General features: G+C 42.0%; 1 protein-coding gene across 1 annotated transcript in view; it reads left to right on the top strand.

The window, feature by feature from the left end:
• The window catches only part of LYPD6 (LY6/PLAUR domain containing 6), a 119591-nt gene that overhangs the window by 86522 nt on the left and 16769 nt on the right, over positions 1–16300 (top strand). The window contains exons 2-3 of the mRNA XM_040645098.1: positions 7292–7480; positions 15456–15554. Coding sequence (XP_040501032.1) covers positions 7363–7480; positions 15456–15554 — 217 coding nt within the window. The 5' untranslated portion in view covers positions 7292–7362. The remainder of the gene's footprint in view (positions 1–7291; positions 7481–15455; positions 15555–16300) is intronic.

Raw genomic sequence — 16300 nt, 5'->3', positions numbered from 1 at the left:
ATGAGATTGGGGAAAGGTACAAAGGCAGATTTTCCCTATAACTCTAGCCTTGCCAAGGGGTTCCAGAAAAAGAAGTAAACGTTTTTTAAAAAGCATTGATTTTTATGCAAGTAGGTCCTCAGTTCATATTGGGCTATGATCATATACCTCCCTGTAGCTAATGGAAATGGAACATCAGTGTCTATGAAGTCTGAAAGATGTAATCTCTGAGTAGTTCTCTATTACTGACATTTTTTTAAACTTTTTTTTTTTTTTTTTAAGTAGGCTCCACACCCAGCGTGGAGCCCAATGCAGGGCTTGAACTCATGACCCTGAGATCAAGACCTAAGCTGAAATCAAGAGTCAGATGCTTAACCAACTGAGCCACCCAGAGAGCTTTTGTTGCAAGGGGCACAAAACCACCTCAGACTAACTTGGGCAAAAATGTTTATTGGTGGTACCTTATGTTTTGGTTTGTAAAGTTGTAATGGCATGGCATTCTATTTTTTGAGAAGGAAATCATGCCAACAGGTAACCTCCCCACCTTCTGGCATTTGCAGAAATACTCATTTGAGCCATCATTACCTTCATTTTGCACTTTCAGGTTAATGAGGTTACTAGAAGTTAATATTGTTAATTGTAGGGGCGTCTGTGTGATTTTGCGGGGCCAGCATTCAGTTCTTTTTCTTCACATGACAATACCTAGATTTTCCTTTGGGAAACCAATACCCCCCCATTCTCAAACCATGTGATTTACATGAAGTTGACGCTATGCGTTTGTCCAAGAGATCTGCTAATGACCCAGCTCTGGCCTGTTGGAATGCCACACTCCCCTGGCCAGTTGTGGTTCAAGGATGGGTCACCCTTATTTTTTTAGTTTGTTTTTTTTCCTTTTTTTTTTTTCTTTTCTTTTTTCTGAAACAGTTGGGAAACAGTCTGGTAATGCTTCTGAAGCTGCTGGTGGCCACGGTGTGGGAAGACCTGAATGAGAATAAAGGCAAATGAGAAGAGTAGAGTTGAGGGCTAGAAGTTCCGATAAGAGGATTAAAAGTCAAGCTATGTCCAAGCTGGACTGGCAGATGAGACAGTAATATTCTTCCCCTTCTCCCCCTACCCCTATTTTGATTATAGCCTGTTTGATTTGGATTTCTGTACCTTGCAACCAATGTGAAAAACGGGATTATCTTCATGAGTAGCATTATAATTCCTAGTTAGCTCTCCTGCACCAGTTCCTCATATTCCAGATATCTATTGCTACATAACAAGTCACCACAAAATGTAGTAGCATAAAGTGATTATTATCATTTTTATCTCTCCTTGTTTATGTGGGTCAGGAAGTGGGAAGGGCTTGGCTGGGCAGGTCTCACTTGCAGTCTCCATGCAGTTTTAATCAGACCGTGGCTGGAGCTGGAAGGGAGCAGGCAGTGGGGCGGGAGCAGCTGGGGGCTAGCAGGACAGTACTGTCTCTTCATGAAGTCTCAGGAGCTCTATGTGGGCACTTGGGCTTCCTCACATCGTGGCACTCAAAGCACTCAGACTGCTTACGTGGCTGAGTGTTCCAGAACACTGGGTGTAAGTTGAAGTACCTTCTATGACCTAGCTTTAAAAGCCTCAGAGTGTTATTTCCGCCATACTCTGGTCAGCTGGTCAATAAGGTTGGGGAGAGGATGTAGACCCTACCTCTCGATGGAGACATGTCAACGAATTTGCAGACATGTTTGTAAACCACCACCATGCTATAAACAGTTCTCAAATTGTGAGAAGTTACTATAGTCAGAATGGTATATTTAAGTAGTCTTAGTTTTGTGAAGACCTGTCTTTAATTTGCACTTTTGGGAGCTGGATTCACTTTCTCGAGTCATTAAGACACCACCAAGCCTAGATTACACATATCTGAAATTAAGTCAAGATTTCTCCTGATCTTTCAGGCTTCAGAATTTCATTTTGTCCCCATAGTAGGCATTTCAGACTTCAACATGAATAGCATTAGAAAATGCTTAGATTTGCATTACTTCTCTACTTCACAATTGCTTGTATATTGATTTAGTACTGAGGTGTGGTCATTTGGTAGTTGGTTCCTCAGTCAATGTAGCATCCAGAAGTGGTTAATTGTTTTAGTGACCAGTTTAAGGAGTTGGGAGTATCTTATTTTATGGATAAGAAATATGAAATAGCAATTGGGGTGCTATATGAAATAGCAATTGGGGTGTGGATTTGTAAAACTTGACCTGGGTTATGGGTCTATCACTTTGCCCCCCTGACCAGTGTTAGAAATCCTCCTTTATACTAAGTATTACTACGGAGTAAAAAATCAGAATGCAACTCTTTTCTACTTTCTACCAAGTGGAGGAAGTCAAATAGATCTCAAACTATTTTTTTTTTCTGTTTCAGAATGTAACAAGTAATCCTTTGGAATAAAACCGGCAGTTGAGTAACTCATGCAAAGGTAATTTAGAGCACAAATTAAATCTGTCAGAGTGGTATTAGATTTGCAAAAGCTCATAAATAACAAATGAAAGGTCACAGAGCTGTGAAAATGAGAGTGTACTTCTTCATAAAGAGAACCGTAGTCAGGGATGGGGTCCTCAGTGCATATTCAAATAGCAGTGCATAAAATGGAAATGCAACATCTTTTCTAAATGTCTAGGACGGTCCAAAGGCACAATGGACTCCAGAGAAAAGCGTCAAAGTCCTAGAAAAGACCCTTCATATTACCTGAGCATGTCCAGCATCAGATTTGGGAGGCGTAGGGATTAAAGCTTCCTTGCCTACCGAGAATCTGTACAGAAAAAATACATCCCCCTCAGCCGAGCCCATGTTTCAGTAATGGTTAGACTAATTGTGAATGCATGTAACTCATCTTTCATATTTTAGTTCCTAGAATATACTAATAGAGTGAGTAGTGTTTCATGATTTACTGCAGGGATGTAAGCAGTTGGTGGTGATATTAATAAATAGTTCTGCCCATTCCGTTTTTCTTATGGGAAAGAGAGGTGGAAAACATAGCCCTGGCTACTACAAAGTAAACAAGTTCTTTTACAGTGCATTGGATGAAGATTTTTTTTCTTAGTGCTAATGTTGGGCTTGACTTGTGTAAGGGAAGAAAATCTAGATTTATAAAAAGCAATGTGTGGGCCTCATCAAAATTAAAATTCTCTTATGTCAAAGGACACCATCAAGAAAATGAAAAGTTAACACAGAGAAAGGGAGAAAATATTTGTGAATCGTATCTCTGAAAAGTGTCCAGAGTCCAGAATATAGAAAGAACTCTTATAACTCAACATTAAAAAGACAGTAGCCCATTAAAAATGAGCAAAGTATTTGAATTGACATTACTCCCAAGAAGATCTACAAATGGCCAGTAAGCACATGAAAAGACGTTCAGCATCATATCACTTGGGAAATGCAAATCAAAACCACAATGAGATACCACTTCACGCTCACTAGGCTATAATAAAAAAAAAAATTAATGAACATAAGGATTGGTAAGGATGTGGAGAAATTGGAACACTGGTATTTTGCCAATAAGAATGTAAAATGGTGCAGCCACTGTAGAAAACTTTGGCAGTTCCTCAAAAAGTTAAACCCAGAGTTACCATAAAACCCAGCAATCCCTCTCTTAGGTATATATACCCAAGAAAACTGAAGACATATGTTCACCCAAAAGTGTGAACATGAATGTTAGAGCAGCTTTATTTCCAGTAGTCAAAAAGTGGAAGCCACTCAAATGCCCATCAACCAACGAATGGATAAACACATGTGTTATATCCATATCATGAAATATTATTCAGCCGCAAAAAGGAATGATGTCCCCATTCATGCTACTGCATGGATGGCCCTTGAAAACATTACACCAGCTGCAAGAAGCCAGACTCAAGAGGCTGTATGGTGTATGATTCTGTTGACTTAAAATGTTCCCAATAGGCAAATCCATAGAGACAGAAAGTAGATCAGTGGTTGTGGGGTTAGGAAGAGAAGGGATTGGGAGTGGCTGCTAGTGATACAGGAGTTCTGCAGGGGTGATGGAGATGGTCTGGACTAGGGGATGGGTTATACAATACTACGAATTTACAAAAACACTCTACTGAAGTAATACATGCTGATTAGACATTTCTGAGCCTGCAAGTGAAGCAAAAAGAGGAACGTGAAAATTATCAGAAATCCTAAACCATTCTGGTATGTATCCTTTCAGTCCTTCTTCTAATCATATATAAGCCTCGAAAGTCCGTATTTCCTTTTTTTTTCTAAAGAAGGAACAATTTCATGAGTAAAATGTATTGGGGTCCTAAAGTTTCAGTTACTTTAAGAATTTGGAAATTCTACATTAAACACATGTGTGAGGACACGTCTTCGGAGACATGCACCTTCAAGGGGATATAAGATGGTGTGCTCGTGACCCGTGCTCTCTCGACATTTCTACACAAGAACAATCTAATGCGGATATGTAAAGGTGGAACACGGGCCTTATAGAGTAGCCTAGGCGCAGTATGGGGACAGTGTAGACAGGCATTGGCCATCTGTTTGCTTCATGGCTGAAGGATGGCAGGAAGTCACCTGGGTCTGCAGGAGCCTCTGTGGTATGAAGATGTCGGTGGCAGGAGGTACCCGTCCCGTCTCCCACCTGCTCTGCCCCTGCCTGGCTAGCCACGGGGCAGATGTTGGGGTGGAAGAGATGGGTGGATTTCCAGTAGTTCCAGAAATTGTTCTGTTTCTCTGATTTAAGGAAGGGGAGCTGTGTGTTGAACCCAAATTCATGGCACCATATTTACTTTCACTTATAGCACAACATTTACTTCATAGTCTTGACTCAGAAAACTACATTGACTTTAAAACTCTATTTTGAACAAAATGATAATAGTATAAATGTTAGGAAATATTACACACCATTTCCTGTGTGACAGACACTGTTCTTAGTGCTTTACTCTGTTACCTCACATCATTCTCACTAAAATTTTGAGGTAGGTAGTATTATCCTCATTTTGCAGATGAGAAAACTGAGGCACAGAGTGGTTAAGTAACTGGCTCAAGTTTGCACAGCAAGAAAGTGTTGGAGCGAGGTTTCGAATCCAGGCGTCTAGCCGTCACCTCTGTCCATTACTCACACATAGTTGTACACGTGTGCTGTGCAATGAAGGCTCGTGGCTGGGTACGTTCTATTTCAGATGACATGAAATAATGCATACTGCTTAGTGCTAGTACCACGCAGAGGGAGACCTTTCAGTCAGTAATGGGAAGGAATACTGTGGTCGAGGGACACTTTAATAAAAGCGTGCTGCTTGCATCGTTTGGTGCATGGGAAGTACTGGTGCTGACAGCAAGTTTCACATTACGAAGAACCTAGGTTGGCAGCTAGTTGATATTTAATGTTAGGTTGTATCGAAAGAAAACCAGATAGCTTCCCTGGCCTTCCCTCTCACCCTGGGCTCGGCTGTGGGGAGCCGGGGGCTGCTGAAGCAGGGCAGATTCCTTCCTCAGCTGCAACCCCAGCTGGCCAGGGTGGGTGTAAAATGAAGCACCACTAGATTCATTGAAGATGAGATTATGTTTGTCTCTGTCACCTGGCAAACGAAAAATAGCATTAGTATTGGTTTGTTCATCATATCTTTCAAACAAGTGCCTAGCACAGTGCCTGGCAGTCACACTTACTAAGGGAACAAGCAGCTCATTCCCTTCTCGAATGTGCATTCACTCGGGGAACCAAATGTAAACAGAAGATGGGGAGTGAGCATGAAATTGGCAAGGCTGGCATCATCAAGCCGCTACCGGGTGATAAGAGTTCCACTCTTAGTTCCTAATAGTTTGTCTATTTTTAAAAAATGAGGAACGCATCAATCCATCTGGAGTTACTGCGAGTGTATTGTGCATTGTTTGGTTTTGGTTAATCTTCCCAGTTTTTAATTAAGTTATCAGAATACTGTTCAGCTAATATTTTCCTGTTCTATAATTTTGAAAAATTACTTATATCGTGTCAATAGTTGTGTCTACTTCTGAGCTCCTTAGTGTGTTCTAGTTTCTGTGTTCATTTCTATACTTTCTATCCTGCTTCTATAAAAATTAATATCTGATTAGTCCATATTGATTTTCTCTATTGATTTTGTTTTGTAATGTATTTACTCTTGATCTATTTATTTTGACAAAATAATTATGATTATTTTGTCATGCTTTAAAAAAATCTCATTGAATAGTCGTATTAAAATTTGTAAACAAAATGTCCACCTGGTGTTTTTTTCTGCCTGTTTAAAATGCATGTCTAACATGACCCCTTGTGTGGCAACAGAATGATGGTATTTGCAAAAGAGCAGAACATGAGACGCAGATTCTATAGGCAAGCAATAAGACGGCAAGCAAATAGCACGTATAAGTTAAGTTATATATCTACGTTCTTAGTAAGCTGGACAGTTCAACCCTAGTAAAAGATTCTGCTGCTCTGGATTTTAATTGAAAAGGACAGAACCGGAATGAAGGATACAATGATGACTGCTTAGTGCTACAGTGATGCTTTCACCTCATTTGATCTGTTTAAGTTTATATACCTTGAATCAGTCTTTGGAAGAACAGAGTAACACCTCCCATTTCAAGTGTGGATTCAGTGGCCAGACTGTCTTGGTTCGAACCAACTCCCTCCGTATTGGCTGGACTTCAGCTGACTCAAAATGGGATGATAGTAGTGCCTCCCTCATGGGGTTGTTGGGGGAATTAATTGATCAATGGAAAGGGCTTCAACAGCACGCGCCAATACTGTTAGTTATGTTAAGGAGATTTTGAGCTGTAAAGATACTTTTTGTTTTGGGAGAGGCCAATTTACCTACATTCCTCCCTCCCTCCCTCCCTCCCTCCCTCCCTTCCTTCCTTCCTTCCTTCCTTTTTTTCCTGCCTACCCTGTATAGGTTTTCTTGGGCACCATAACCCAGGAAGGCTTCACTCTCATACCTGGCCTTCGCCATTACCAAGGAAATGCTCTTGAACTTTTGTACCTGACTTACTTATTGTTGCATTCTGGCAGACATCCCCTGGCCTCCTGGCAAAAGTACCTGGATTTCATTAAAATCCAATCTCTCTTGATACCGTCTCTGCTGATATGAGAGGGGACTGCTACCCCTGGAGCTTTAGTGACCTGGTTAAGAATAGATTGTGGAACATTCTAAGTGCTCTAAAATGGCCATTTATAAGGTTTCTTTCCATGCCTCCCCACTTCCTTGTGTCTTTGGCTCCCTGTCTGCCCTGAGCCCATTCTCCTAGCACAGGAGCTCTGCCAAGTCTCCCACGGTTTCCTCGAGTTGGACACTGAGATGAGTCTTGCTTCATATTTCAGGTGCGAGTTCCCTCCCGTGGTCCCAAGTTCTGGCTCCCGGGCCCCCTGTATGAGTGACGCCTCGGTCTGCCATGGAACCTGGCCCTGCCCTGGCCTGGCTGCTGCTCCTGAGCCTGCTGGCTGATTGTCTGAAAGCTGCTCAGTCTCGAGACTTCACAGTGAAAGACATTGTCTACCTCCATCCTTCAAGTAAGACTCTGTGCTCTTTACCGCAGAAATGTCACTTTGACTAAGATGGGAATTGGAAAACGGAGGGGACAAGCCAGCCCTCTATCCCCAGCCTTCTGCAGGGGAAACCTTGGCTGACTTAACTGGGGGTGCAGGTGCTCCCAAAGATGTGTGTTTTACTCTAACCTTTTTGTAGGGCGTTTGTTTTATTTCAAGGCCAGTCGTTAAGGCTTGTTTTCTCTGTTCCCAGCACAGTTGCTCTGGTTCTGAACACCCTTCCCTTTAACTCGTGCCAGCTCTCAGTCAGGTATCAAAGTGAACTGGCTTGTCCCAGGACAGAGGTGTTCGTCAAAGATCAGTCCTTTAGAGGCAAGATAATAGCTGGTCTTCCTGTCTGTGCATCAGAGTCTCAGTTTCAGCGTGATTGGCCTCCCACAACTTCCTATCCCCTATCCCTTTTGGTTTCCTGTGTGTACGAATCATCTAGGGAGTGCATAATAACGTCAGTCCCCAGATCCCTTCCCTGGAGTGTCTGATTGCACGTATCTGGGACTGTACCCCTGAATTTTTGCTTTTAGCAAGAATTTCAGGTGCTTCTGTTACTGGTGGTGTTCTAAGGATCACACGTTGGGAAACGCAGCAGTTTTACTTCCTTTTTTGGTCTCCGTCTCTGTATTTATCTTCTCTCTTTTATCTCTGTTTGAGTCATCTCCTGCATGGCCCCCGTGGTGGAGAGAGCTGGTGTGTTGGGTATATTTTAACCTCTAGCATTTGCCCTGAGGTACGTTACTCTTTTACAATGTTCCGTTCAGCAAACATTTTTTGCGTGTCTACTGTGTGTCACGTGTTGTGATAGGCATGGGACGTATCAAGGCAAACAAAACATAGTTCTTGCTTTTGAAGATCTTAGAGTCCAAGTGGAGGCAGCCTCTTGGGCCCCTTCAGTTCCACATGGTTAGAATACTTAATGTGTGTGTGTGTTCTGGTTTAGATGAGAGAGGTGTTCCAAGGAATGCACAGGGATTTGGATCTTGGGTCAGTGGCTAGCTCAGCTGCTTTGTCGCCTTCTGGTTTGAAATAAATTCCCTAACTCTGTGAAGGTTAAATCAAGGAACACGTGCAGAGCACCCAGCAGTGTATGAGCCAGAGTAAATGCTCAATGGATGTGAGAGGCATCTTGTTGAGTGTTGAGTGCTACATTTCTAGAGCAGGTGACATAATACACACCCTGTGGCATTATTCCGTGGACTAGAAATACTATCCATAAGACACTAGGCACATACATCATAGGCAATTGGGTGTTCATTGCTTATGAGGTTGTAATTGGCTTAGATGGTAAACTGAGGTTGCTGAAAATATGTCCCTCTGATTTTTTAACTCCAAATATACATTCGCCAGGCAGCTGATAGTCCCGTCAGACTTCCTGCTGTTGTACACCCTCACCAGTAAAGGCTGGTGCCTACTGGTTAATTGTGTGGAAAGATTATCCGGCTCCTTGTTTTTGTAGGACTGTTGGTTTTAGTAATCATGAAAAGCGGGTGCTTGGATACTTGCTGTGTTCTCTAGGATTGCGTTTTGTTCTTTTCTCCAAAGAACCATGCTTTTTTATTAGACTTGGTGAACAAAACCTAGATTTCAGTCTCAGTTGTGATGGCTAAAGCCTTTGCTTTCTATGGGATTCTTTGTCTGCTTCAGTGATAGACTCAGTAGTCACTGGGCTGAAAAACAGGCCTCCTCTGAGGCTATGATTGTACACACAGGGTGGGGAGGAAAATCAGGGGATTAGATCGACGTGCACAAAAATAAAATGAATGCACACACCCCTCCTGTGCCAGTGTTGTGGTGGGTCAGTGCCTGGGTTGAGTGGACCCCTATCTGAAAGGCCCGATTCAGAGTGGGATCTCGGAGGGGTGAGCTCTGCCGGACCACAGGAGCAATCACTCTCGCTCTCCAGAAGTTGGCAGGAAAGTTCTGCTCATGTGGCCTGTGTTAGTTAAATAAGGCCATGGCCTGATTAAAAAGAATTCACCATATCGAGGTGCCTGAGTGGCTCAGTTGGTTGAGTGGCCAGCTCTTGGTTTCGGCTCAGGTCTTGATCTCAAGGTCACGAGACTGAGCCGCACATAGGGGTCTGCCCTCGGTGTGGAGTCTGCTTCAGAGTCTCTCCCTCTGCCCCTCCCCCCATTTAGGCTCGCTCTTTCTCTAAAATAAATAAATAAATCTCAAGAAAAAAGAACTCACTACATAGAAAGAATTGATGGGGTTTTCTGATACGATTTTGAGGTATAGAAGCTTGAGGATGTCATTTCTAGGCTAGATTATACATTAATGATTCACCAGCAGCTCTGGGCTGAGCTCTCAGTCTCCGTGACTGGTCATGGGGAGTAGAAATTCTTGCGGGATTGAAGGTACTGTCAACAGTTCCTCCTGCACAGTTCTCTGCACTATTGCAGAAGTTTTTGATGTTTGTCTGCTTGTTTTTACACTTTGATTTTTGAAAGGTCATGTTCCTCGGCCCTGAGCAGCCCCCACTGGACTAGGTTTAGATGGAGTGATCTCTCTACAAATAAGCAGGTTTCTGTAGAACATAGACCATAAAAAATAGATGAGGGAAGAGTGGGATTATTTTGATTTTGAATTATTAATATAATCGCCTCACTTTGTGGATGGAGGCACAAACAGCTTTCCTGGGGTCAGCGAGTGAGCCAGATTCCATTAATGTTAGATACCGCTCAGAACCTACCCGAGGAGAGATCAATGATGCAGAGATGTTGAGACACACAAGATTTCCCACACCAGGCAAATAAACGCATGTCCCATGGGCCACAAAGAGCCCTCAGAGATCATAAGTGGGGTGAGATTGAAACCCTGGTGGGGAGAGTTCAACATCCCATGACTAATCTGCTTTAATCTCTGGTTCTCTAGTTTTTCTATTTTTTTGTTTGTTTGTTTTTAAAGATTTTGTTTTTAAGTAATCTCTACACCCAATGTGGGGCTCGAACTCTAAACCCCAAGATCAAGAATTGCAGGCTGTACCAGCTGAGTCAGCCAGGCACCCTCTGGTTCCCTAATCTTTGAAGTTTCTAACCTTTGGAAAAAAATCAACTTGATGGCTTTCAAACTTGAGGCATTGTCCTCGATAACATTCTTTTCTATAATTTGTATGCTTTTCTTTTCTTTTTCATTTGAAAAATGATGAATTTCTTCCCACCCTATGATTAAAATACCTAAGACTAATAAAACCTTCAAAACAAGAGTTAGTATTCAGAGAAATGGAGTGACTTATTTGGTTTCCAGACGTCAGACGAGATAGCAGAATTTAACACCCTAAGTGGTTGCAACCTGTTCTTGGCCTCCATTTCTTTGCTTATAACAGAAACCTTTCCTGAGAAATCCAGTTTTCCTCTGGTTGCATATTCTGAGTTTTTCCTTAATCACATGGAACAAAGAGCTATATCCCTGCAGGGGGCCTGCTTACACCCAGATAGCGAGCCAACGAAGTTTCTTCAAAATTCTACGCTACGTAAGTCTTAGTGAGTAAGGGCACGATCTAGAAAGGTACCAGAAAATGCATTTCTGTCAGAAATATGTTCATAGTATTCAAGTTATACTGACATTATGTTGTTGCTAGATGAACTCAGAAGGAAGATCAATTTATTAGATTTCTAGAAATTTCAGGTTTGCATCCAGTTTCCAAAAACAATGGGAATTAATTTGGCAAGAATAAAACAAGTTTGGATGCATTCCGTAGCAGCATGCATTTTAAAACAGGATTCTCTCCTCACCACAGTTTTGATAACTGAAGGCCTTTGTCCAGGCAAAAGTTCCAAGAGATGGAAACAAAGATGAAATCTCTTCCATTGCCTTACGAATGAATCATAGTCGGTTGAACCACGGCCGACCATGGAACTCTAATGGACAGATTATATTACAGGAAGCAACTGGGCACTTGGACGTTTCTTTTTTTCTTTACAATCACCTACTCTTGAGGGACCAAGGACTTATGCCCTGAAATACAGGATACTAAGCTTATTACCTCTGTGATCAAGAGCCAAATTGGATTCATTCACAGCTGAGGCCACAACGATTTGAAACTCTCCTTGCCCTGAAATGCTTTGAAGTAACAAAGGAGAAAATAACACATCTCTTAGGAACCTTGTTCCTTCCTTTTAAAAAAAGAACTTCTTTATCACATGCAGTATCAATTAGCAAGTGACTGGAGACCGTTGCTCATCTGTAGACCTTAGTTTTGGTGAAATATTTCCAGAGGGAAGAATTTAACCATTTACTTGGTATTGTGCTATAACTAGCCACTTAAAACAGTCTGTTTGAAGAGATCTGTCACTGACAAGAGCGTGATTATTCACTGGTCAGTACTACCAACCAAGATGCAAGTACAGGTTCCTATCAGCAAATATTAGACTGTTGGGGTTGAGACTCGCACAGATATGAAGTTGTAGATTTAAAAGTAAAACTCACTGAAAAGGAGATCGTTTGGTTAATTGTCAGTGACACGTGCTGAAACACGTTCAGAGATCAAAGATTTGAAACAAAAGCTTCATTTTGCTACTGCAGGGTTTGAGCTCCTATTCCTGCTTAAGTTTTGATGTACTTTGGGTTAACTTCAGAGTCCAGGCCTCCCTTGTGTAAGAAATAACAGTATTTAATTTAATATGTCACTAGTCTTGCAAAAGATCATTTTGAAGAGTCTGTTAAATAATCCAAATTTGGAAACACTACGACTTATTAGCTCGAGGTTCTCAGTAAGTTTATTCTTGTAGTGGCTGGATCATCCATCTTCGTTCAGAGTTCTTAATTTATCTCTTTGATGGGAACGTTTCCAGGAATAACTAATCCCACATTCCAGTGAAAAGTTTTACTGGCTGTAGTGACAGACGGATAAAATTGTCTGCTCTCGTGAATTACTCGCGCGGCTGAAGTGGTACAGCGAGCTTGCCGTCGTAAACCTTGGGGACGATGATGATCACTTTTTGAGAAACACTTTTCTGTGACAAATCATTTACATCTTTTTTCCCCCCAAACTCTAACTTTGATAATTCTTCAAATTTTACAGGCTGGTTTAAAGTTCTTCTTTTAAACCAACTTATATATTACCTATTTTTAAATTGATAGTGAAACTGGTTTTTTCATGTACCCAATAGGACAGTTTCCTGAAATATTTTGTATGGGTTTTCTCATAACAGTATTGGTCAAAATAAGCTAATTTGAGTGTCCGTAAGAAGATGGAGCGGCTTTAGAATTTAAGAACCTGTTTGTCAGGGTGCCTGGGTGGCTCAGTCGGTTAAGCACTTAGCTGCCTACTGTCATGATCTCAGGGTCCTGGGATCGAGCCCCATGTCAGGTTCCCTGCTCAGGGGAGAGTCTGCATCTCCTTCTCCCTCTCCCCCTCTCTCCACTCATGTGCGTGCTCTCTCTCTCCCTCTCTCTCAAATAAATAAAATCTTTAAAAAAAAAAAAGAACCTGTTTGTTTTAAATTCTTCAGGCATGTACTTATCTAAGTAGAATCTTTCAATTCAAATGTAACCCACCTATCTAGAGGGCAAGATGTGGAGATATAAACATTATTTGTGTGTAGTCTTACAAAACAATTTACTCCTGTTTTGCTGTAACTGTATGATGGAGAGAGCGTGTCTCCGCATAGTGAAATTTCCTCATTGGGCAATGTGGCTACGTCGAAGCTGCTTTGTGTCCTCACGTTTTAGGGCAGGCCGTGCACTCATCATGATCAGTAGGTTTCGGAATTTGAGTCACCAGCTACTTGAGGGACCATAGTTGGCCTCTAAAAAGGTGCGGTTACTTGTCTTTTTTAGACAGTTCATGAGTTTGGACCCCGTTAGTTCCTTGGACGTTGTCAGTCAGCTCCGGGACACGTTGCAAGCAAGTTCAAGAATGGCAACTATTCCACGCAAGGTGAAAATCAAAGTTACAGCTGGCCCATAATTTTGGCCTTAAGCTGCTGCCTCCTCCTTCATTTATTTTTGATAACATACTTAATTGGTTCCATGTGGGCAAAGCGATTTGCCCTGAGATGGTTATTTCCACTGGTGGGACGCGCAGGCTCAGCCTTCTGCGAGGGAGAACGGTTGGCTCCTGCAGATGAAGTGTTTCAGGGTCTGTAGTTTTCAAAGAGGCCAGGTAGTTTTACAAATTAAAAAGAAAAATGTGAAAGTTCTGTTTATGAAAGGCACAACTCTAAGTTGATAAGCAGCAAGTCAAAGCACATCAGTGAAAAGGACAGAGACACCCTGGCATTCCGGGCATTCCTGGCAGCCTGACATTCTTTGTGGAGGCTCGTCCTTAGATGCCCACCAGGCCTTGCGGGTGCAGGACACGGTCTAGAGCGTGCCTCTCACCGGACACCTCTCTGCCTGAGCACAAATGAAGGCAAAGATACAAGTACCTAGAGGACAGTCTCTTCAGAAGGTAGGAAGGGGCCGTTCCGGGGTGGGGAGTGGAAGGGCTAGGAAGGTCTTCCTGGAATTGCGCATCCGTCAGGCTCGAGCTGAGCTAGAGGCCTACAGGGCCTCCACATCCACCCCGTGTCCTCAGCATGCTGCCCCGTGGACACTGGATATGGGCCCGGGACAGCCCTTGGGAGGGTCACCTCTGCACAGTGTAGATTTTAGTAAAGAAGACTCTTTTCTTAGCTGATACTTACCATCTCTGGGGTTTCTTCTTCTTTTTTTAAAAGATTTTATTTATTTGAGAGAGAGAGAGAGAGAGAACAAGCAGGAGGAGCAGCAGGCAGAGGGAGAGAGAGAAGCAGGCTCCCCACTGAGCAGGGAGCCCGAGGTAGGGCTCGATCCAGAACCCTGGGATCATGACCTGAGCCAGAGGCAGATGCTTAACCGACTGAGCCACCAGGCACCCCGTCCATCTCTAGGGATTCTTAACCATGTCAAGTCAACCAGATAAAAATATCAGATTGAACCAGAGATATTGCTACTTTAATAGTTCAAAAATGGTCAGACGCAAAGCAATTTCTAATGATTCAACCTAATATTTATGTTTACATATTGACATGTCTGTAGAAGTTGAAACATAAGAGTAAATCATGGGAAATCTGGAGTGCCTATTTCTAATTGAAATTTTTATTGGGATAATTGTACATTTATAAGCAGTTATAAGAAGTAACATAGGGAGATCCCGTGTTCACTTTACTCACTTTCCCCCAATGGTAACATTTTGAAAAACTATAGAATAGTATCACAACCAGGTTTTTAGCATTGATATAGTCAATCCACCTTCTTATTCAGACTTCCCCAACTTTCTTGTGTTCATTTGTATGTATGTGTATTTAGTTCTACACAGTTTTCTCACCTGGGTATGTTTGTGTGTCCACCACCAAGTCAAGACACAGCAGTTTCAGCAGCACAAGAATTCCTGCTGTTGGCCTCCCCTCCACCTCCTCTCACCCTGCCCCCAACCACTGCCATCCCTAACTGCCAGCAACCACTAATCTTTCCTCCATTTCTAAAATGTTGTCATTTTTAAAATGTTATATAAATGGAATCATACAGTATATAACCTTTGGGGATTCTTTTCTTTCACTTCAAATAGTTCCCTGGAAATTCACCCAAGTTGTTGGGTGTATGTATTAATAGTAATTATTAATGTAATAATGTAATGTATTAATAGTTCACTTTTATTGCTAGTATCCCATAATGTGGAGGTACCACGATGTGTTTAACCATTCATTCATTGAAGGACTTCTGAATTGTTTCCAGTTTTTGGCTATTACAGTTGAAATTGCTGGGAACATTCGCATACAGGTTTTTGTGTGAATATTAGTTTTCATTTCTCAGAGATAAACGACCAAGAGTGCAATTGCTGAGTCATGATAGTTACATGTTTAGTTTTTTAAGAAACTGTCAGGCTGTTTTGAGGATTCTTTTTAAAAAATGAAAATGTCTAACTTCAGGATTCTGTGCTCAGTCTAAAAAAATTAATCGTTTTTCTTGATCCTTTTTCTAGCCACACCGTATCCTGGTGGATTTAAGTGTTTCACCTGTGAAAAGGCAGCGGACAATTATGAGTGCAACCGATGGGCTCCAGACATCTACTGTCCTCGAGGTAAACTCTCAGTAGGCAGATTGGGGTGCCCAGAGCTGCCCGGGAGTGAACAGCCTTGTTGACTTTGACACACAGATAGACGCATGCTTGCAATCTCAACCACTTCTCTTGTCTTAGACTATTAGTAGATCTTTTGTCACCAACTTCTCATCAAAGGTTTTTAGAGACATAAACTCATCATAGAATTGCCCCCTTCTCATGAAGCATCACTGGAGTGCCAAAAGAGGTAAGTGACCCTTCCCACCCCCAGGCCCAGCCAAACGCAGGACAAGAAGAGAACAACCAGCCTGCTGGCCACTCTTTGAAGCGTTAGTCATTGCATAGTAACTTCCTTTATGTCAAGGACGAATTGATGTTCATATAAAGATCCCTTTTATTACATATCTTGCCAGAGGCTTCTATCCTGAGAGTGTATGAAAGCTAGAATTCCAAATGCCATCATTGCACAAAAAAAACCACCCTGAGCTTTTTAAACTATTAAGTTCTTTTTGAAGGATGAGATGGATGTCCAATTGAAGCATGATATTTTGACCCAGAGGCCCATTTCAAAATGAAGTAGAGGCTTCACATTCACATTCACATCTCTTTTATCCTCTTGAATAAAACAGATGGTTATATTTGGCTATGGAGTCACTATTAATTGGCTGTTTTAATTTTGGAGGAAAGTCCATTTGATGCGGAGATGATAAGGACAGAGCATTTTATTGACCAATGTTTGAGTGAGTAGTTAGATAGGTTTAACTGAT

The sequence above is a fragment of the Ursus maritimus genome, unplaced genomic scaffold (genome assembly GCF_017311325.1).
Source record: "Ursus maritimus isolate PB19 unplaced genomic scaffold, ASM1731132v1 scaffold_1, whole genome shotgun sequence".
Classification (NCBI taxonomy): Eukaryota; Metazoa; Chordata; class Mammalia; order Carnivora; family Ursidae; genus Ursus; species Ursus maritimus.
Note: the sequence above shows the minus strand (reverse complement) of the source record. Positions and strands in the feature narration are given on the sequence as shown.